Source organism: Lactuca saligna, chromosome 5 (assembly GCF_052625555.1).
Source record: "Lactuca saligna cultivar CGN05327 chromosome 5, ASM5262555v1, whole genome shotgun sequence".
NCBI classification, from domain to species: Eukaryota; Viridiplantae; Streptophyta; class Magnoliopsida; order Asterales; family Asteraceae; genus Lactuca; species Lactuca saligna.
This window is the reverse complement of record NC_136421.1, coordinates 124597752-124621127: the sequence shown is the minus strand read 5'-3', so window position 1 is coordinate 124621127 and position 23376 is coordinate 124597752. Positions and strand designations below refer to the sequence as shown.

The window sequence follows — 23376 nt, the reverse complement described above, 5'->3', positions numbered from 1 at the left end:
TCGTGCTTTTTAGCTTTCAGCAGAGGAGGTCAAAGCAGTGCCGGATGCAACTGCGGGTATGTTCCTTTCTTGATATCTTGTTATCTTGTGATTATTGTGGAGTATTATTATCTGCTAGTCTCATTGTGTGGTTTTTCGTTATGGTATCCGTTGTTCCTTGAGGGTTTGGTATGGTTATGGGTTAGAGTATGGGTTTTCGTTAGTTATCATTCGTGAGGGTTATTAGTGGAAATATGGCATTGGTCTGAATGTCGGGTAGCATTCGCAGTCTGAGGAGTGGTTAGCGGAAGATTGAGTTTCTTTCGAGCGGGATGATCAGTGTGGAAATCTGATTTTCTGAAGGTTGCTAGTCCTAGTGGATATCAGTCTGCGTGTAAGGGTTGGGTTTTGTGCAAGGTTGTTTTTGGAGGTCAGTGATAGCGACCGGGGGTTGATAATCAGTGCCCTAAGTGGTGGAGAATTGGAAATTCTCCGGATGGTCGATAGGCTTAACAGATTGTTTAGCTGCTTGGGATTCCACAGTGTTTCTGTCAGCCGATAGCAGGCTGGTATGAGTGAGAGCAGGTGTGCGGGGCGGAATACAGACCTATGGCATTTGATTGCGGAGGGCCTGGGATCAGGCCGGGATCGAGTATGTATGATGGAGATAGAGTTCGGAACCCTTTGAGGGCTAGAACAGTATGCATGGGAGGATTTCCCCGGAGAGATGACTCGGAGTGATAAATTCTAGTTGAGCGGTCCGGATAGACTGAAGGCCGGTAGGCGTACCAATCAGGCCGAAGGCTCGGAGGATGGTCCAGCCAGATTGAAGGCCCTGGAGGGTGGTCTAGATTGGCTGAAGGTTTTGAGAGTGGCCCAAATTGGCTGAAGGCCTGGTAAGGTGGACCAATCATGTTGAAGACTCTGTAGGTATAATTGGATCGGTTCGAGGAAATGGTTTGAGTATGTTGTGATGTGTTAGCGTTAGAAGGTCTAGCCCAGGGTATTGATCTTGATTGGTGGAGGTAGTGCATGGACCCGAGAGTCCTTGCGCGCAGATTCAGGACATGTGTGTTGCGTGGATAGCGGTTATGCTATAAGGGAGTGTAAATTCACAAAAGTGGAGGTAGCAGCAGAGGGTTATGATGGGAGTGGTCCAATTATGGTCATTGAGCAGCGAGATTGTGGCAGTGGTATGGGATCACATCCGGCTTGGATGGTTGCTGAGGCTCGGCAGGAACGCATGGATGGAATCTCGGATTTCTAGATAGATTTTGTTTTATGTGGAGAAAATTCATCTGGAAGGATGTTTGGAAGTGTCATCAGTGTATCGGGTTTTTCCTAACCAAGGACACTAGAGCCAGTTCAGTGTGATTATGAGATTGCGGTGGAGAACTCGTGGGAGTTGCTTTGAGGCTGAAGCATGTGTCATCCTGTCAGCAAGAAAGGTAAAGTTGGGTTTCAGATTTCGATGGTCGAGTCTTGAGGAACCTGGTCTGGCGAATGCCAGGCGGTACATTACGGGGGTAGTTCTGGAGTAGAGTTGTCGCAGGCTTCGGGGACGAAGCCTAATTTAAGTGGGGGAGAATTGTAACACCCCGTTCTTAAAGTGCTTAATTATGAGTCCCTGAGATTTAAGAGGAAGGGTATTTCTGGTCCTTTTACGGGAAATGGGTTTCATCCGAGAAGGTTTCGGGTTGGTGTATGCTGTTAGAAGCATTGGGCTTCTCGTCACCCTCGCATGAATGTAAAGTTATTTGGGAGCGGGTTTAGAGTAGAGGAGTTGCGGCATTTGGAAGATGATTATTGTTTATAGCTCTTTGTGGAATAAGTGGAAAAAGGGTCCCATGCATGCATGACATGCATACATTTTGAAGTTTGGCTGGGTACGCCCAGCGTAAGCTGGACGTACGCCCAGCGTAAAAGAGAGAAAAGTGCAGGGTGGACGGGTGAGTACGCCAAGCGTACTAGAGGTACGCCCAGCGTACTCTCAGAAACCCCAAACCCTAATTTAAGAGCCACCACTATATAAGGAACATGTTGGTTCATACCCTAGCCTCCACAAGCTCATCCTTCACCTCAGAAACCCTAGAAACCCGTATTCCCTCCATTATTGGGTGTGTTTGACCTTGGAAAGCTCATTTTGGCAAAAGAAAGGCTAGAAGGAGAAAGGAGAAGTTGTCAAAGAAGAAGAGGAACGATTGGAGCTTGTAGATCTAAAGAGATACCATCCTTTGGAGCTTGTTTGAGGTATAAAGCTTCTTGCTTGCCAATTATTTTGCATAGATCTAAGTGTTGTGAAGTTTTTAGCATCTTTCTTGTCCCAAAGTTCTCATCTTGATTCATGCTTTGTGTTGGCCGAGATTATCTTTCCTTCAGACCTTTGGAGAGGTCTTGAGTGAGAAAAATGAGGTCCCAAGGGTTGTAGTTGTTCTATGTGTGAGATATATAGGTCGTAATGGATTAAGACCTTGGATTAAGAGCTTATGGACGTCCCAAGTGATAAAGTTTGAGACTTTATGAATTATAATCATATTTGGCCTAAGGATCTGAAGTTTGGGCTTAATAGCTTAAGCCATTAAGAAGTTACAATGATTTTATGTGTAGTGCAGTTACGTCCCGCGTAGTGGGCATGAGCCCCGATCCCCAGTCGCAAATAAGAGTGTACGCCCCGCGTACCAAGGAGGGTATGCCCAGCGTACTCCCCCTGAATGGACCCTAATATTGGGCTTTTGAGTTTGGGCCGTTTGTGGGTAGTTGGTTTTTGGGCCAAGTCTGGAAATTATGGATAGAGTATTTTTGGGCCCAATTATTGTTATGGATATTGGATCTAGGCCCATTTGGTGAGGTGGACCCAATTTGGTAAATTGGGCCAATATTGGACTTTGTATGAGATTTGGACCTTGGTCTCGGCCCGATAAGTGGATGTATGATTGGCCTAATGTTTATTTTGTTATGATGGTTAGTTCGGGATTTTCGGTGAGTTGGTGATTCGAGAGTCTGCTTCTTCAGTTCAGAGCATCGGCATTCGCGAGGTGAGTTATCCTCACCATATCGACAGGGTCTAAGGCACCAAGGTCGGCCCTTTATCGGATTGAGATTCGAGTATTTGTTGTTATGTTATTGTTTTGATATGTCTGCATCCTGGTAGCTAGGATGGTATATGTTAGAGACCTGGTTAAGGTCGATTTCTTGATATGTAGGGTGATGCTATGCTAGTGATGGTTAGGTCGGTATCCTGGTTAGGATGATGATATGTTATGTGATCTGCTTGATCGGCTTGCTGACTATGAACTGTTATATGATTGTATGTTATGTGCACATGGTTGTTTGGACTGGAGTTGGGTTGAGGCGGGTCCTGCTTTGTACTGTAGGCCAAGATACACAGGGCGGACCTGTTATTCCGAAGGCCCAGCGAGCAGTCCGGATAGGCTGTAGGCCCCACGAGGGCACACCATACGTGCCGAGACTCGGAGAGTGGACCAGGCCGACTGAAGGCCCGATGCGGGCGGACAAGTCATACTGTAGACTCAGAGAGTGGACCAGGTGGGTTGAAGGCCCGGTGCGGGCGGACCAAACCACACTGCAGACTCGAAGGACATGACTAGACTCGGAGGACGGACCCGGTGGACTGAAGGCCCAATACAGCGGACCAGTCACACAGTAGACCAAATATACATGGTTGTTCTATGTTCTGTTATGTTATGTGTACTATGTTATGGGCCGGAAGGCATTATGATTTGGACCGGAAGGTCGTAGCCTGGAAGGGCGTATATGTGGTTAGTATTTTGGGGGTATCTCACTAAGCTATCGGGCTTACAATTGTGGTTTAACGTTTTTCAGGTTCTTCAGGAGAAAGTGGCAAGGCGAAGGCGTGATCGTACCGCTCCTCGTGTTTATGTTTTATGTTATGGTTTTAGGAATACTCTGATAATAAATGTATTGAAAACCTTTTTGTAATAACATTATTAAAATGGGTTGTTTTTGAAATGTTTATATTTTGTTGAAATTTTTGGTCGTTACAAAACCGAAGAAATTCGCATGAATAGTATTTGGACACGCCACTCGCACGAAGCATCAGCGTCACCGAGATGTGGCCCAATCCGGAGACTGACATGTGTTCCTTTACGATTCGCCGAGGCCGAGGTCCAGCAGGAGCGAGACACGTCTCGCCTACCAGCCTCGTATTCGAACCTCTCTGACCAAACCTCACATGCGAGCCAGCTGGTCCGACCCTCGTATCCGAGCCTCCCCTTCTCGCCACCTGCCCCTCACTGTTGCTGCCACCGAGCCCTTCGCTGCTTATCCGACTCCGAACCTCGGCCCTATATAAGGGGGGTTGCGAGACCTTCTGACTAACTTTGGAAATTTGCCACTTTTAACCCCTCTTTCCATATTTTCTTCATTTTGACTTTCCCCGAAGCCCCGATATCAATTTTAGCACCCAAAACACATCCCAAGACCCGTCGAGAAGTCCAGGAATTTTATCTTTTCGGTTTTGAAGCCCTACCTTCGCAGAGCCCGGTTTTCAATTAAGCTCCCAATTTTCAACATAGAAGGACATATTTAAAGCCGAAGTGCTGTCCAAATTACTATTTTAACCCCCCGGTTATCTTAAGGTGAGTTCAATATATAGGAACAATTGTATGTTATGTGTTATATGTGCTATGTGCTTTTCAGTATTATTATTCTGAGTTATTTTCTCATGTTATTCCCTATGTTTATAGCAATTGTAATACCTTTGACCATGTGATCAGTGAAAGGACTTAGATTCACATTGGTACTGGTACGTAGCCTCCGACCATGTAGAGCATGTCTCTGTAAGAGAATGACTTCTATTCTATGGCATTGGCAAATGGTTAGACATGACTATAAACCTGAAATCTAACAAGATGTTAATCAGAAACTGCATGTCATCTATGTCATTTGGGCCAAAGCTTTATTGATGTATATCAAGAATTGAAAAGAATATATTTGAATAATGTTTTTGATTGATATGAACGCTTGTCACATGATCTTACATACATCTTGTTGTTCCTCTTTGCTTTTGCCACATTGAAGTATATATGTGGCATAACATTATATTGTATCTATTTTTGAACTCACTAAGCGTCACCGCTTACCCTATCAATGTTTAACAATTGAAGGTGATAAGTAACTAGTATGTTTACATACTATTGAAAGATGTAGAATAGTTTGTAATAGTAGTTTTGTACTACATTTTATGTTTGTATAAATTACAATATCCTAGGTAGTTATGTAATATATTTAACACTTTGTAATAGAAGGTTTGTATCCAATAGTTTGTAATTCCCTTTATCAATGTAAAATACTGCTTTTATGAATATGCAAATAGCATGTTTTGGAGTAATGATAATGTGAAATATGAAAGTTTGGGTCTTTCAAAAATACAAAAGTTGGGGTCTTTCATCATGCTTCACGTGAAACACTTTGATGTCATAATATGATTCAGAATCAAGAAAGGATACATCACAATATTATCAGCCTTTTGAAGCATCGGTTTTTTATTTGAAATATTCCATTACCTGAATTTATTTCAAATAAAATGGTTTCTTAAAGGTAATATGAAAATGTGACAAATGGCTTATATCCTTTTACTTGTTAGAAAAGGAATATGATGTGTATTTGGTGGGTTGTTGGAATGCATCAGAAAAGAAATATGTATGGTCAATTCCTTATGTTGATTTCTCTCACATTAGAATATAAAGACAAAAACTTTTTTGAAGAGCATAATCTGTTTGTTGACTACAACAACTCTCATAAAACGTGTTCATCAATAACAATGGAAGAGTGTACCAAATCGTTCTTTCATGCTTCTTTTCATAAGTACATTAAATATGTTGCAAAAAATGGACAAGCAAAGCTATCATTTTTATAGTCACCATGTATGGGAAAGGTGTGAGAAAGTGTTTATTTGCAACGTGTTTAAAAAGAAAGAAAGCGCGTTGGAAGTGGAGTATTCTCAGAAAATATGTTGTCAGATGTTGTTCACTAGAAAGCATGTTTCAGGATGTGTGTATCAGAGAATGTGGTATATTCATGTTTCAAACTATAAAACCAAATCAATCACTCTCGCAATTTTTGTTCCATTTTCTCAGGAAAAAGCACATTACGAAAGCTTCGAAAAATGAGGAGTTTTTTTTCTCGCTCCAGCACACTCTGAGGGCTCCGAACGTCTCATAAAACGAACGCCTCATAAAATGACTACTTTCGAAGTTTGGAACATTCATAATTTTAATATTTTTCCTTGAATCTAAAAAACCCTCAATACCTTTTTTTACTTTTGTTTTCTTATCTTTGTTTTGTCTGAACCACAAAAACCTGAAAATCACAAAAATATGTTTTTTTAAGCCTTAGAAAAATTGAAAATCTAAAAACGAGTCTTGTTTCCTTTTTGTTTTAGCCTCAGAAAACCCCCCAAAAAAATCCAAAAAGAATGTGTTTTGGTTAGTTTTATTACATGTTACTGTTGAATTGTGAAAGTGACTTCACATGACCCAAAGTTATTGTTTAATTGCGAAAATAACTAACCAAATGCGAAAGTTATTGTTCATATGAAAATATGGGTGGTAAATTTTGAAGCTTTGAAGGTTTATATTGTGATGGACTTTGAAGGTTCACAATGCTTCAAAATGGTTTCGACTTCGTATGAAGATGTTATGCTTTTTTGAAGTTCTGCGATTAACTTGGAACGGCTATACGCATTGTAAAAGGTAAACTTTAGATAGGTTGCTTATTATCCTATATAAGTAATCTAAATGTAAGTTGTAGTAATCATAAAACTGAGAGCATGCATATATAGAACATCAAAATCGGACTTCATGTGAGGAAGTAATGTTTTTTCAAAAATTTTAGCGAATTTGTGTTAGCACGGAAACCATTATTCAAATCGGTCATTTGTTAGGAACAACAATCTAAACGAGAGTCGAAGATCTCGTTGATATGATTTCATCAATATTATGATAGTTGATAATGGATGTCATACGAAAAAGTTATGACTTCTATACGGATATTAACAATCTATGCCTATTAAAAATATAACTTTAAAAATAGATTGAGAATTAGTAGACAGAGTCTAAATAAAAGTTGTAGTACTTGTTTGATAGCTACCCGTTGATATAAAGAACGTCGAAAATGGAGATCGTATGAATAATATATGATTTTTTGAAAAAACAAGAAAAATGCGCGCGCACGGGCACTAAGCACGGCGCGCAAGGGTTCTAGAAGTATCCATTACAGACGGATATAGACCTGACACGTAGCAACGAACTAGAGGAATGAAGTCATAGGTGTGCGCAGCGCACACAAATTTGAGACGCATCACACCTTAATTTTTTCGCTATATATAAGAGATGAATCACTTCATTCTCCACACAATCCACCCAAACCTCTCTAAATCTCTCTTATGTTTTATGCTCAGAAATTTCTTCAGATTCTAGAAATAGTTAGCTAGGCTATGGGGCACCAGAGAGCCTGGCAAATAAGAAGCTTTCGGGTCTAAGTTTTTCCCACGACTTTCCCGGTTTTCGCTAGAAATCTCTATAAATTAAGCTACACTTGTTACGCTTTAAAGAGAACTTACGTTTAGGTTCATTATCGTTATTATGAACCTATAAAAAAGATTTATAAGTGATTCCATGTAAAAATATTGATCGATCTACTTACAGGGGTGATGTTTAGGATGGATTTAGTTAGATGTTTAAAGTGTGATTTGAAAATAGTATACTTTATATACAAAACGGACCCTACATTCAATATGGTCTTACATGGCTGCTCCATGCTTGATAGATCATGATGTAGACATTGGGATTATTGAGGAATCTAGACTATCATTAGACAGGAGGAATATTAGACTAAGACTTAGTGATAAGTAAACATATGTCACATCAAAGGAAAATTCAAGGTGTTAGGTGAAGCACTGTCGAATTCATGAGTCATCCACTTTAACAAGTGAGTGCATGGTTACTTTGATCTTACACACAAATATGAAATATTTAGTTAATTAAACGCTATATGTTATTATTATCTATGACTGAGATATTATGTGTTAGATGAAATAATATAAGATGATGCTTCTATGATTTACCGTATATGTATTTTCATACCTATAATATATTAGGAAATGATGGGCGATGAGGGATGAATAAATAATGAAGGTGATGGATGATGAGAGATGAAAACGATGATAATATGCCTTGACTTACTAGTACTATTGTACTAAACGATGTAGCCATCTGATGTAGTATAGATGATGAGCAAGGACTCTTGTAGGCAGTCTAGTGGAACACATGCAAGTTCACATGCTGCAAGTGATGAACTATATGTTCATAGGATGTACTCTACTTCGTATTGACATGTATTGCAGAGAAAATCCATCAAAATAGTACTATCAACAATGATGATTATGATGATCCATAGGATATGTCCTTAGAGATGAATATATTAGAAAACCTACTTATATGTAATGTAGAGAAATCCCTGAAACAATACTTTCAACAACGATGATTATGATTATCCTTAGATAGGTCCTTAGAGATAAATATAGAAGAGAACAAGTATAGGAAACCGGGTTAATTATTTGATATGAAATAGATAATTAGATAAATTAATTATATTATTGTGGGTTAAAAACTCAATGTACTCAGTAGGTTTCCCAACATGAACTACTTAGTTTCTTTGTATCACATGAAGCAGTATAAATATAATGATGTTTGGATCCTTTGAGAGATTCAAGGAAATATAAGCCATGTTATAAAAGATTTTAAAGGCTTGTAATTATTACATTTATGCTTATGTTTCTTGTATCAGTTATGACATCCCTAGTTTTTAATAACCAATGAAAATATTTCTTCATAAACAATTTTTATGGGACTAATTCTGCAATATTACGAATACTATGTTTTAAAATAATCATAAATGAAAATGTATTTTCCGACAGTAAAAATGGAGATCTCACACAAAATATCTTCTAACTTGATGTATGTCACTTCATACTCCAAACTTCTCAAATCTATCATTTAATATCATTACAAGGTGTCCAAAGACAACAATACACTTCAATGGGTCACTTGACATTCTAAGCTCAAAATAAAACAAAAATGACCTAATGTGGATCAGCGGAGAAAAAGGGAAGAAAAGGATTAAACCATACACGAGACACAAACACAACACAAAGCTAAAAGTGGGACATGGTAGAAAGTGTCATGATCCCTCATAAGACGCACGATGAATCCTAGAGCAGAAAACATAATCTAGTTTCCGTTACTCATTTAGCCATCCTACTTTCAAAAAATCCTATAAAACACAACCAATGACTCCAATGATTTAAAACAAGGGTTAAAAATCTGAATTGATTAGAAGGAAGGATCCCCAAGTGGTTCATTGCCTTCGATTAAACTAAGGAATTCATATACATAATTCACAAAACCCTAGAACAAATTTGAAGGAAATAGGGAAGAAAACTACCTTTTTGATGATCCGATAGTGTTATATTAGTTTAGGAATATCAAAATTCCTTATACTGTTTCGAGTTTTATTTTTCCTTTTAGCATTAATAGATTGTGTTTTTATGTATTGCCATAAGTAGAATTTAATTGTTACATGTACATTTTGCAATTAGACATTTTCAATAGTTGTAGATGAAATACAAATGAACGAACATAAGTTGAAGAATGAGTGATTTTGCCACTAGTACCTTTTTTTAATTTAATATTTCTCTTTTTTATTTGATTTGGCATTTTTGCATTAGATTTTTTTTTTTTTTTTTTTTTTTTTTTTTTTTTTGCAATTATTCCCTTCATAAAAAATATTATTGTTTTGGTTAAATAGATTTGATATGGCTTTGAGGAATTAACATGGTCCCTTTACAACAAATCGTTGTAGTAAATTCTTATGCTGGTGCAATACAGATTCTTAAACTCGGGCTTACAATGTATATCATCATTATTAACCTAATTTATAGATTATGCAATGACACTTATGCTTGTCGTAGGATCCAAGGGTCTTTTCCCATGTATTCTTGATCACAACACTTATGGTAATGCATGTTCATTCGACTACCTATAAGTTTGTGCTCTCTTTTAAATTAAAATACTAAAATTCATATTACTCAGATATAAAAATTACAGGATTGTGTAGAGTGTTGGTGAAGGGGTGATTGAAGTTAAACCTGGGACTATGTCATACCTTGTTATTAGGCGGAATGTGGTTGGGAATGAGAGTTTTGGAGATATTGATCCCCAAGCATCTTTTTGGATGTGTGCTTTCTTTATTTTGAGTATTAGCATAATATGTAGACTTATTAAACTTTTTGTCGAAGACGTTTGTATTTTAAAATTAAGAATATTGTTGGTAGAAAAAGTTCGAATTAAAGTAATGATATTGTGTTATGCATTTATTACCTTAATTGTCTTATTATTATTATTATTATTATTATTATTATTATTATTATTATTATTATTATTATTATTATTATTATTCCATTTAAAATTTTAAAAATTGGGATCTAATTTATTAGTGTGTATATATATATATATATATATATATATATATATATATATATATATATATATATATATATATATATATATAGTGTTAAAAGTAAGACTAAATCCTTAAAATAAAAATTATTTTAGTAATTAAATAGTGATATAAAAATAGTGCTACTAAAACTTAGAAATTTTATAATGACATAATAGAAAAATATCATTAAAACATAAAACGATTGCAACAACACAATCAAAAAGTATAACTAAAGGTATTTTAATAACACTTTTTTGTGATGCTATTTCATGGGAGCCTTAAGTGTCACTTTTTTTTTTTAGTTTTTAGTAGCATTTTTCTATAGCGTACATGTGATTTTATTTGCAGTGCAAATGACAATTGGCAAGAAATGACAAGGTACTTCTATTGATTTGTCTATTATAGCATAATATTATTATTGTTTTTTTCTATTATAAAATTGTATTTTAAAAAAAATCTTCAAATTATAACATTTTCATAAGTTGAATGTTGTTGTTTATTCTTTTATAGCAAGTCTATTAATTCTTTTTTTAGTTGTCTAACCGTGTAGTTTTAACCTAGTTTTTAATAATTATAAAACTATAGGTGTGTGCCTTTGGTTATACGTGTGCATCATAAATATTGTTTATAAATTATATTTTTCTGTATTTTATGTTTTTGTAATATTATAAAATCTGTGGTAATTACATAAAAATAGGGATTTATGTAATTTATATATTTTTTTTAAAATAATATGTTTTATTATCCACGAGACCCGTCAGTAAAATCTGTGGAAAAATTGGCTGTGGGTAGTAAATCCGTGGGAAGTAACCTATGGATAATCCGTGGGAAATGGATCTGTGGCTGAGAAACCTGTGCTTAATACGTCAAAAGTAACACGATTTGTAAAGCCCATTACCCGCATTGTTTATTCCGCCACCCCTATGTTTCTTTATACTATTATATTTATTTATTATTATTATATTGTACCCCAGCTATACAATTATTGAGTCCAGTAGTTAAAATAATTATTTTTGAAAAAGGAAAAAATAGTACTTTTCAATATTCGAAATGAATAAAAAACAAATTATTTACAGTTGTCTTTTTCGGTGAAAAAGAGAACGATAAAAATGACTAAGGGTTGCTTCCATCCATTTTATTTCTACCATCAAGCTTTTCCTTGAAGTCGTCAAGCTATTCGATCCCTGAAGCTCTCAACTTTGTTTCCAGTTACATTTGTATCATCAAAATGATGCGTCTCATAAATAAGTTTCAACACCTGAAGATACAATTAGAAGCAATAAAATTAGCAACCAACAACTTTGCTGATGAAAATTGCATTGGTAGAGGTGGGTTTGGCAAAGTATACAAGGGAGATCTTGTTCATTCCAAAGGGCAAAGAGTTGTTGCTTTAAAGCGATTAGATCCAAAATTTGGACAAGGAAACCCCGAGTTTTGGAAGGAGATCATCATGCTTTCTCTATACAAGCATGAAAATATTGTTTCTCTTTTAGGATTTTGTGATGAGAGTGACGAGAAGATCCTTGTGTATGAATACGCATCTAGGAGAAGTCTTGACTCATATCTCAAAAACGATGATCTAACTTGGACTCGACGACTTGATATTTGCATCGGAGTGGCTCGTGGACTAGCATACCTTCATAATCCTGGTGTGACCCAACAAAGAGTGTTACATCGCGATATCAAGAGTTCTAACATCCTACTTGATGAGAACTGGAATGCTAAGATCTCAGATCTAGGACTCTCCAAATTTGGTCCTGCCAATCAACAGTACACGTTTCTTGTCTCCAATGCCGTAGGCACTATTGGGTATTGTGATCCACTATACATTGAAACAGAGTTATTAACAAAAGAATCAGACGTTTATTCTTTTGGGGTAGTGTTATTTGAAGTGTTGTGTGGGAGGTTGTGTATCACTAAAAAGAATGGCATTCAAGAGTCTTTAACAGGTTTGATGCGACAATACTACCCACAAAACAAAATAAGTGATCTTATATTTGATAATATAAAAGATGGAATGAATCCCAAATCATTGGATATGTTTGTCACAATAGCTTATCGGTGTTTGAAGAGAGACTTGGAAGATCGTCCACTGATATCCGACGTGGTGAGCATACTTGAAAGCGCGCTCAAATATCAAGTAAGTTATGATGTTCCTATATACTGGCGTGTGTTTAGATTGGGCTGGATTGCCATTAATCATCCTACGCTAAAAGTTTATATAATTTTCATATAATCCACTATGAAATTATTGGATAATGACTAAATTGTATGACAATCTTATTACTGAAATTCGGATAAAGTTTTAAGAATTTGGATGCCAAAACTATAACTTTTTATTTATTTGTAAATTCATTGGATGATTATTTTTGCACTTTATATTAGTCACTTTGAAATTATGATAATCCAGTTATTACGAGTTATGTTAATTAACATTGTTTCTATTAAAATATCAAAATTTCTTTTAATAGATATTTAATTAATAAAGTACCAAGATATAAAAAACTGACAAAACTATTTGGTCTTTGTGGTTTGCAAAAATCTTTGGATGGGATCCTTAAAGTTTCCAGCTTGCACCACAAGTCCAAAATCAAGGTTTTTCATTGCTTTTTGTCCCAAAAAACTTGAAAAGTCGATTTTACCATTTTTCATTTCTTTTTTCTTTATTTATTTTGATATTTAAATAATTAAAAATAGAAAATAAAATAAACCCCACAACCCCTCCTCTCTCTCTCTCTCTCACATAGACACACACAAATAGATATACAGACCGTCTTCATAAAAATGGCTGCCACCATCACTTCAGGAGTTTGAAGCTAGATCGACAATAGAAGCTCAAAGTTTTCGACCAAACAAAAATTGGTGTGAAGGGCTTCGTTGATGCTGGAATCCGCCAAATCCCTCCCATCTTCTGCCAATCACCATAAACATGGCACAAAATCAAGTGATGCAATTGTTGGAGGTTTAAGAGACATTAAAATCGAGTAATCAAATCAAGTGATAAAATAGGTGGTATACTTTTCCAATTGTTCTCAGAGGCCTTGGGATTGAACGCAAATCACCTTGGGGATCTCAATTGTAGCAAGGGGCTTTTGTTCTCCGACCATTAATACCCTGTTTGTTGACAGAAACCCTTAGGGGTTTTAGAAGCGATTGATCGGGTAAGAGACGGTTTATGGTTTGATATGGAGACCTATATCAGCACCACTTTCACAAACCCAATTTCTACACACATAATTAACTTATCATCTTCAGATCCATTTGGTATGGAGATTGATATTAGCACAACTTGCATAGCCATCACCGGGTGGCTTGAAGATTTTGAAGTGGACTACGTGAAATATATCAGAAACAATTGAGGGGGGAAACAACAACGAGATCGCAGGTAGGTCTAATTTTGTCGAATGTGCTACTGTCGGAGACGCTTCAATGGACGGAAGTGTTCTCCCGGCGGAGAGGATAAGGATGACAGAAGCTTAACGCCTTGTTCCCGAGTTTTTTTTGTAAATTCCTTAAAAGAAAGTGAAGGAAAATTATGATGGAAAGAAAGGGAGGTGAAGAAAAATATTCATTATTCCGTGTTCCCGAGTTCGAAGGAAACGAAAGGAAATGGAAGAAAAATTTTAAGTTTTTGTGTTCCTGAGTTATGAGGAAAAAGAAAATAAAACATAAAATTTTCCTTCCCTTCACTTTCTTCCCAAATCCGCCCAATTTGGGAGGAAAATTTGGAAGGAAAATTTGACTCCAAAATCCTTCCCCTCCCCACTTTCCTTCCATTAATGAAACTCGGGAACATGATTTTCCTTCGACACCCCTCACTTTCCCTCCGTATTCTCCCATTTCTCTCCTTAAGTAGAACTCGGGAACAAGGTGTAAGGGTACAAATCGGGAGCAAGGAGAAGAATGAAGCAGCAAAGGTTGCTGTAAGATTGGTGCTGCTGTGTGTGTATGTCTATGAAGAAAATCTGTATATCTATTTGTGTGTGTGTCTATGTGAGAGAGAGAGAGAGAGGAGGGAGGGGTTGTGGGGTTTATTTTATTTTCTATTTTTAATTATTTACATACCAAAATAAATAAAGAAAAAAGAAAAAAGAAACGAAAAAGGGTAAAATAGAGTTTTCAAGTTTTTTTGGACCAAAAACAATGAAAAACATAAATTTTGGATCTTCGGTGCAAGATGGAAACTTTTTGGACCCCATCCAAAGGTTTTCGCAAACCGCAAGGACCAAATTTGCAGTTTTGTCTAAAAAATTTATATTGTTGAAAGACACTATCAATTGCTAACGCTATACTATACTCCGCCGTTCAAAAAAAAATTGTTGATGCTAGCTATACAAGTAGGTAATTATGTGAAACTGAATTTCAACATAGTTTGCACATGTTAATATCTATTTATTTTTGTGAAAATTTTAAATTAGCATGGTGCTCCAGAATTTATCATCACTAAGCAACCATATAGCAATCCAAGCACTGCTGATACAGCTACATGGTTTAAACGAATACAAGCAAAGGTATATATATGTATATAATTTTCTGTATTACATTGTTTTAGTGCATTTAGGGGTGTTGTATGTATATCTTCAATGATTTCTTATATGTAGTTTTTTTTTTTTTTTGTGTCATACAGTTTGGACTGGATTCATCTGGTTCGACACAAAACCCAGACCAATCAAGTAGCCATGATGAAGGAAACGCAACCAAGGAGAAAAGCGGCCAAAGCAGAGGTCATAAATGGTACAAACGAAATAAGGAAAAGGTTTGTGCATTTTACTATTCACTAGTTTATAAATGTCTTAAGATGTCACCTGCTCAAAATTCAATTATTTACCATGGTGTAACTCATTTGGTTTGTTTGTGGTGCAGTCTGATGAGATGCAGTCAAACTCGGTTGCTAATACTGTAAACCCCTCTGATCCAGGTATATGTAATCACTGGTTGCCTTGCCAATAATAATAACACACTTATATTTATTCATCTATACCTACATTATGTATGAAGCACAGGTAATTTCTTTTGATAATAGTAGCAACACAATTATATTTACTTATCTCTAATAGTTCACTAGTAGTTCAAATGGTGTTGATCAATACACTGAAAGTTTGTCGTATCAACAAATTCAGATCAAAAGAATATTAAAGCCGAACTAATGCGTAGACCTTAGTATATACTTCCTTTTTTCTAAATATTGACTGCTTCTAATAAAATTAGCTTTGCTAATGCAAATGGAATTGGAGTTTATTCACAATGATTGCATATGGTTGTTTGTGCCACCTGCGGTGTACATTACAAGTAGTGACTTAGACTCATTACACTTACAATACTCACATCAAATACTTGCAACGCTTCTCATAAAATAACCTTTCCGCAATGTTTACTGAAAATAAAACCTTTTGCCATAAATGAATGAGAAAATCATTGCTTTTTTTTCCTCTGGGTGAAAGACATCATGAGTTTCTTGCACTATTCTGAACAAGAACACACGCACAAGTCTTATAAGGATAGACATTTATTTGTCATACTTACATATATTTACCTATAATAGATTTACAATAGTAATATATATATCTTACATATACAAAAACAATGCAGGTTATGACACCACTGAGGTCGTACCTAAGGACACACAGGTTGTTGCTATCCAGCCTATTTCTGTCCCATCTCTTCTGGTGGAAGAGTTGAAGGAAATCACTGACAACTTTGGATCGGTTTCATTGATTGGTGAGGGAGCTTATGGAAGAACATACTTTGGAGTTCTTAAAACTGGGTAGGTTGCAGCTATTAAAAAGTTTGACTACTATACAAAGCAACAAGACAAAGACTTTTTAGCTCAGATTTCTATGGTATCAAGGCTTAAACATGATAATGTCGTGGAGCTACTTGGATATTGTGTAGATGGTGACTGGAGAGTACTTGCTTATGAATTTGCTTCACTTGGATCTCTACGTGATATTCTTCATGGAAGGAAAGGTGTTAAAGGTGCACAACAAGGTCCAATTCTATCATGGTCCCAAAGAGTTAAAATTGCTGTTGGGGCTGCAAAAGGGCTTGAATACTTGCATCAGAAGACACAACCTTCAATTATTCATGCTGATATGAAGTCCAGTAATGTTATACTTTTTGAAGACCATGTGGCTAAGATTAGAGATATTGATTTAACACAACAAACCCTAGGCATGGCAGCACGTCTTCATTCTACCCGTGTTCTTGGTACCTTTGGTTATCATGCACCTGAATATGCCTTGACAGGAGTGATAAATTTAAAGAGTGACGTTTACAGCTTTGGAGTTGTTCTCCTGGAACTCTTGACTGGACGAAAACCTGTTGACCATACTTTGCCACGTGGCCAACAGAGTCTGGTTAGCTGGGCAACACCAAGACTCGGTGAAGATAAGGTGAAAGAGTGTGTTGATGCTAGACTTAATGGAGAATACCCACCAAAAGCTGTTGCCAAGCTGGCAGCAGTAGCAGCTTTGTGTGTCCAGTATGAAGCTGATTTTAGACCAAACATGAGCATTGTTGTTAAAGCACTGCAGTCATTGTTGAATGCAAATGCTGGACCCCTCAACTGAATTGCCACACTTGTGCTTAATTATGTGGTTGTGTACATTTATGCGTTGTATTAGAATCATTCTTTTGTTAATTAGAGTTGTGCCAAAATGGTTCAAATCTGCTTTTCAAAGGTAAGTATATCACCTATTTTCGATTAAATAAGTATGAATGTGTTATGCTGAGCCATAGTCTACGTTGGTGGTTAGATATAATACACATCACCAATGTTCAAATAATTCAGTTTTTCCTTTATTTTAAGTATGCACGTTTTTCATTGTTAATTAGAATAGGTCCATAATAAAGTCAGGGAGACGTGGGTCATATTTTCCTAGTCTTTGGCAAGTAGTTGATTAGTTCCATATTTTTCTGCTTTATTTGAGTTTAAATATTCAGGGCAAAGTGTATGTTAAGATCACTTCTTTCATTATAAGTTCATGAATAAAACAGTGCAACTTTCTGCCCCTGTCTCGTGTGTTTTGTTTTTATCCCATTTTATCTTTTACACTCTTTGATACACTAGTCAATCTTGTCCCCTGTTCAGCCTTCTTTCTTTTTAAGTGAATATAAGATACATCTTGGTTTCTTATTCCTCTGTTAATTTCTGTCCCCTGCTCTGTAACACTAGTTGATAACAAGTCTGAAACCAACATTTGGTATCAGAGCATTCCTGGTGTATGCCAAAGTATCAACCTCGTGTGATAGATATGTCTGGAAGCAATGAAGAAAAAGATGGTCAGGTCACACTACACTATCCAATGCTGTCAAGATCCAATTATGCTGCATAGGCAATCAAGATGAGGGTGTTTATGCAGGCCCAAGGTGTTTGGGAAGATGTTGAACCTAGAACAGCCAATAAAGTGGTGGAAGTGCAGAAGGTTAAATTGGCCTTGGCAGCCATTTTTCAAGGAATACCTGAGGATCTATTGCTGTCATTGGTTGACAAGAAAACAGCCAAAGAAGCATGGGATGCCTTGAAGACCATGTTCATGGGAGTGGACAGAGTGAAGATTGCAAGGATTCAAACATTGAAGTCTGAGTTTGATTCATTGAACCTAAAGGAAATAGATAAGTTTGTTGTGAAGGTGACCAACATAGTCGGTACAATGCGTACCTTGGGGGATACTATGGATGAATCCTATGTAGTGAAGAAATTGCTTAGGGTAGTGCCAGCCAAGTTCCTACAAATAGCATCAACACTCGAAGAGTTCGCTGACTTGGATCAAATGACAGTAGAAGAAGTGATTGGGAGGCATAAAGCCCATGAAAAGAGAATGAAGGGGCATGGTGACACAGATGAAAGAAAGCTTCTCTTAACCCACCAAAAGTGGACTGAGAGAAATAAGATGAAAGGAGAAGGTAGCTCTAAGTAAGTCCCAAAAGGCAATCGTAGTGGGTTATCATGAGGAAGAGGAAGAGGCCGGGGCAGGGTGGTCCAAATGGTGGTCGAGGTGGTAGTGGCAGAGGTGGCTCTCAGCAGCAGAAAGAAAGAAGTTACAATGGAGGCCATAATCAAGATAAGAGTGAAATATAGTGCTACAACTGCCAAGAGTTCGGGCACTATGCAGCCGAGTGCAAGAACCCGAAGAAAGAAAGAAACCATGAGAGCAACTTGATCCAGGAAGACAATGAACCAACTTTGTTGATATCATCCTTTGAGACCAAATAAGAGACAGGAGAGGTATTCTTGAATGAAGAGAAGGTCAACCCAAAGCTAAGATCAAATGGTGATACTGTGAGTGACTCAAACATGTGGTATCTGGACACAGGGGCAGCAACCAGCAACCACATGACTGGAGAAAGAAGTAAGTTCCAGGAGCTAGACACAACTATCCAAGGCTCGGTGAAATTTGGTAACAACTCAAAAGTTAGAATTGAAGGAAGAGGTATGATTATTTTCCAATGAAAAAATGGTGAGCAAAGGAAATTGAAAGAAGTATACTATATACCTGAGTTGTGTAGCAAGATTATAAGCCTTGGCCAACTTTTAGAAGGGGAAGATGAAACTAGAATCAAGCAGAACTTTCTGAGAATTTTTTACTCCAGGATGAGACTACTCATGAAGGTACAGAGGTCACCAAACAGGCTCTACAAAATTGAACTCAAAGAGGTCACTCCAAGATGTTTTGTTGCTGAAATCAGTGACCCAACCTGGTTGTGGCACACAAGGTTAGGTCACGTAAATTTCACTGCCTTGAAATTGATGTCAGACAAGGGCATGATAGAAGGAATTCCAAATATGGTCATACCATCTAAGTCGTGTGAAGGCTGCCTGACTAAAAAACAAACAACAAGATCATCTCCATCTTGTACAAGCTTCAGGCCAAGAAGAAGCTTGAATTGATTCACAGAGACTTGTGTGGTCCAGTTTCACCCCCCATACTAGCGGGAAACAGGTACTTCATGCTCCTGGTTGATGATTATAGCAGGGTAATGTGGGTTTACCTGCTAAAAACAAAAAATGAGGCTCTTCAATCGTTCAAGAATTTTAGAGCTAAAATGGAGAATGAAACTGGAGAAAAGATTAAAGTTCTAAGAACCGATAGAGGCGGTCAATTTCTATCAAATCAATTCACCACCTATTGCTATGAAATCGGACTCGATCAACATTTCACCTCACCATATTCCCCACAACAGAATGGGGTGGTGGAAAAGCGTAATCAGATGGTGATTGAAATGGTGAGGAGCAAATCTATTGACAATGCAAGTTCCACACACGTTATGGGAGAATCAATGAGTCACACCATATCCGTGCTGAATAGGATAAGTACGAAAGCATTGAATGAATCCACACCCTACGAGATGTGGACTGGTCGCAAGCCTCACGTGGGTCACTTGAGGATGTTCAGATACCTTGCTCACATGATGATTCCCAAGAACCAATTAAAGAAGTTGGACCTGAGAAGCAAGCGAGTGGTACATCTAGGGAATGAAAAGGGGAAGAAGGCTTACAGGCTTCTTGATCTCGTCACTGGGTTAATTCACGTTAGTAGAAACGTTGTATTCGAAGAAGATAAGATGTGGATGTAGGAGAAGGAGACGAAGGTCAATGGTGCTCCTGGATTAAGCTTCACCATTGAAGGATTTGACTTCAACAATGAAGACTTCGCTAATCTTGAAGGCGGCGTTGTAGGGAATGGATCTGTACATGGGTCTACCCCATCTACACCCGAAGCCCACTCATCTCCAGTTAATGTGGACTGGACTAACAGTCAAACCCAACCCAATTACCATTCGGACCCACAAATAAGCCCACAAGAAAGTCAATCAAATGCTCCATTAAACTCACCGTCAACACCCTTTACGCCCAATTCATCCAGCACCGCCTCGAGCTCTACTGGTGGCGGGGCTGCAAAACGTTACCGCCTGCTCACCTAATTATATGAGAATATCGACGAAGTATAATTGCTAATTGAAGAACTATTGTTAATGTGCAGCGATAATGAACCTAGAAGCTATGGAAGCTACAGTGAAGCAAGTCGAAAAAGGGAATGGGTATAGGCTATGAACGATGAGATAGCCACAATTGAGAAGAATAATACTTGGAGCCTTGTCGAACTCCCAAAAGGAAGGAAGCCAATCGGGTTAAAGTGGGTCTATAAGGTGAAGCATGATCCAACTGGAAGGATTGTCAAGTACAAAGCCAGAATCGTGGCAAAGGGCTACGTCCAAAAAGAAGGCATCGATTATGAAGAGGTCTTTGTGCTAGTAGCGAGAATTGAAATAGTTCGAGTTATATTGTGCCTTGTAGGATCGAATGGGTGGTGTGTGCACCACTTGGATGTGAAAACGGCATTTGAATGGCGTCTTAACCAAAGAGGTATATGTCTTTCAACCTCAAGGTTTCGAGAAAAAGAATGAACCAGGTAAGGTGTACAAACTTACTAAAGCCCTGTATGGATTGAAACAAGCTCCCAGAGCTTAGAATTCGTGTTTAGACAAGTATTTGAAGAAGTTGGGTTTTAAGAGATGTGCTCAAGAATATTCAGTGTATACAAGAACAAAGAATGGTGGCACTCTGATAGTTGGGGTATATGTGGATGACTTGCTTGTAAGTGGAAGCAATCCTAAAGATGTGAAAGAATTCAAGAAGGAGATGAATGTTAGATTTGAAATGAGTGACTTGGGTCTGTTGACATACTACTTGGGGATTGAAGTAGACCAACAAGAGAATACGATTACACTGAAGCAGGAAGTCTGTGCAAAGAACATTTTGGTCAAAAAACACATGATTGATAGCAACCCTACCAAGTGTCTAATGGAGCATAAACTCACTTTGACCTAATATGGAGATGATGAGTTGGTGAACCCAACTGAGTACATAAGCATTGTTGGCTGCCTAAGGTATCTCACTCATACTAGACCCGATATAACATTTGTTGTTGGTGTTATAAGTCGTTTTATGGAGAAACCCACCATAAAACATCTCCAAGAGGTAAATGCGATCCTTAGATATATAAAAGGAACCTTGAATCATGGTCTAGTCTACACGAAAGGGGAAGAAAAGGTCACAATTTCAGGTTACACTGATAGTGACTTGGCTAAGGATGTAAATGATAGGAGAAAAACAGGGGGAATGGCACCATTCTATGTAAATGGAAACTTGGTCACATGGGCATCTCCAAAGCAAAGGGTAGTGGCACTTTCATCATCTGAGGCAGAATTTATTGCTGCCACCATGGCAGCTTGTCGAGGCATATGGTTAAGGAGGCTTCTCAAAGAAATCACAGGTCAAAAAGTACCACCATGGCAGCTTGTCTCGTGTGTTTTGTTTTTATCCCATTTTATCTTTTACACTCTCTGATACACAAGTCAATCTTGACCCCTGTTCAGCCTTCATTCTTTTTAAGTGAATATAAGATACATCTTGGTTTCTTTTTCCTTTATTAATTTCTTTCCCGCGCTCTGTAACACTGTTTTATAACTAGTCTGAAACCACCAACCAAAGCTAAATCACTACATAAGTATAGAATGTATGTTCTTATACCAAATAGAAAAGCAATTGATGATGAGTGAATCACCTCTATAGTTCTTCTGGAGAAGATTTATAAACAAGAATATGAGAACACTGAAAAGTTGCATATGAATAAGAAAAAAAAACAAATTTTGGGATAAATACAATGAAAATAGTTACATATAAACTGCAAAAGTAGAGAACCTCATTGGTGTACAAAGACCTTCATTTAACTCTTAACTCTCATAAAAAAAAATTTAAAAACTCACAACAATATGCTCTCTTGAACACGAAAACATCATCCATATTTAGGTTGGAAATTAAATGGAAGGCATAAAGTAATCAAATTTCATATGATTAGTCTTAACACCATATCCTAACCTATTTATGTGACTATTTTTTTTGCCGACTTCATTAATTCGTGTTACAGCATTAAAGCATTCCCATATGGGAGCAACGAGCACATTTCGGGGTTCATGTGGCAATGTGGTGAGAATGTTAACATCATCCCATATTATTGTGGTGGATTGTGTTGTGGCGTGGTCACCATCCCAACTAATGACATCCAATGTTATTCTCTCTGTACATTTAATTAAGAGTAAATTACATGATCCTTCCTTCTTGTAGGTGACAAATGACATTTTTAGTCCTATTTTCATAAATTAACTCGGATCGTCCCTTATTTCGTTAAAATGTGTACGTTTCGTCTCTACAAACATGAAATGATTGTATTTCCCTTTTTTATTTTTTTCATTTAATTTCCCAGTTTATTCTTGTTTCATTTTTCTTTTATTGAAATAAATGTAACCAACAACCCTTTCTCTCATCTATTTCTCTTCAAGAACTTTCCACCCTTGGCTTCGCACCACCACCACCATCACCACCGACACCAGAAACCATTTTCCATCATCGCTTACTACCACTAGAAACCACCACTCCCCCCCTTCTCTATCCCTCTCTTTCTAACAACTTTTTCTCAGGTTGAACTTAATGATGGAAATAAATGGAAGTGAGAAGAAAATAAAATAAATTGGTGTTCATAAGTTTCACTGAATGAAAGAATGATGGGTTTTTCTATGCATCTATATATGGAAATTATCAGTACAAGGATCGAGCCCCATGCAGACGACAAGTAAGGACTCTATATTGATCACTTGTTGTCAGTAAAGCTTATAGCAACGACATGTCGTCTATAAAAATTCATCGGTATAGCTCCATCGGTAAAAGTCAAAAATGTTGTCGGGACAGGATTCGTCCGTATAGAATAACCAATCGCGATGGCATGTCGTCAGAAAAGGATCGTCGGGATTGATTATCGAGGAAATAATAAAAAGTTTAATTTGGACCCTATACCG

General features: G+C 37.3%; 3 protein-coding genes across 3 annotated transcripts; all 3 read left to right on the top strand.

The window, feature by feature from the left end:
• The first annotated feature begins 11617 nt into the window (after positions 1-11617).
• LOC145047430 (putative serine/threonine-protein kinase PBL23) lies at positions 11618-16289 on the top strand. Its single transcript, XM_078995695.1, has 5 exons — positions 11618-12661; positions 14940-15032; positions 15149-15277; positions 15385-15439; positions 16111-16289. Exons 1-5 carry the CDS (start codon positions 11750-11752, stop codon positions 16287-16289), a joined length of 1368 nt encoding a protein of 455 aa, XP_078851821.1. The 5' UTR covers positions 11618-11749.
• A 69-nt stretch (positions 16290-16358) lies between these two features.
• Positions 16359-21953, top strand: LOC145047429 (protein CYTOSOLIC ABA RECEPTOR KINASE 3-like). The gene has a single exon (XM_078995694.1). It carries the CDS (start codon positions 16359-16361, stop codon positions 17088-17090), a length of 732 nt encoding a protein of 243 aa, XP_078851820.1. The 3' UTR covers positions 17091-21953.
• LOC145045677 (secreted RxLR effector protein 161-like) lies at positions 21470-21871 on the top strand. The gene has a single exon (XM_078993997.1). It carries the CDS (start codon positions 21470-21472, stop codon positions 21869-21871), a length of 402 nt encoding a protein of 133 aa, XP_078850123.1.
• Positions 21954-23376: the final 1423 nt, after the last annotated feature.

What these genes read in the sequence shown, in the direction of transcription:
- LOC145047430 (XM_078995695.1), top strand. Translation starts at nt 11,750, where the DNA reads ATGATGCGTCTCATAAATAAGTTTCAACACCTGAAGATACAATTAGAA. An exon ending in AAAGCGCGCTCAAATATCAA is followed by an intron (nt 12,662 to 14,939) that starts GTAAGTTATGAT and finishes ATTTTAAATTAG; the next exon opens with CATGGTGCTCCAGAATTTAT. An exon ending in TTAAACGAATACAAGCAAAG is followed by an intron (nt 15,033 to 15,148) that starts GTATATATATGT and finishes TGTGTCATACAG; the next exon opens with TTTGGACTGGATTCATCTGG.
- LOC145047429 (XM_078995694.1), top strand. Translation starts at nt 16,359, where the DNA reads ATGGTATCAAGGCTTAAACATGATAATGTCGTGGAGCTACTTGGATAT.
- LOC145045677 (XM_078993997.1), top strand. Translation starts at nt 21,470, where the DNA reads ATGGAGAAACCCACCATAAAACATCTCCAAGAGGTAAATGCGATCCTT.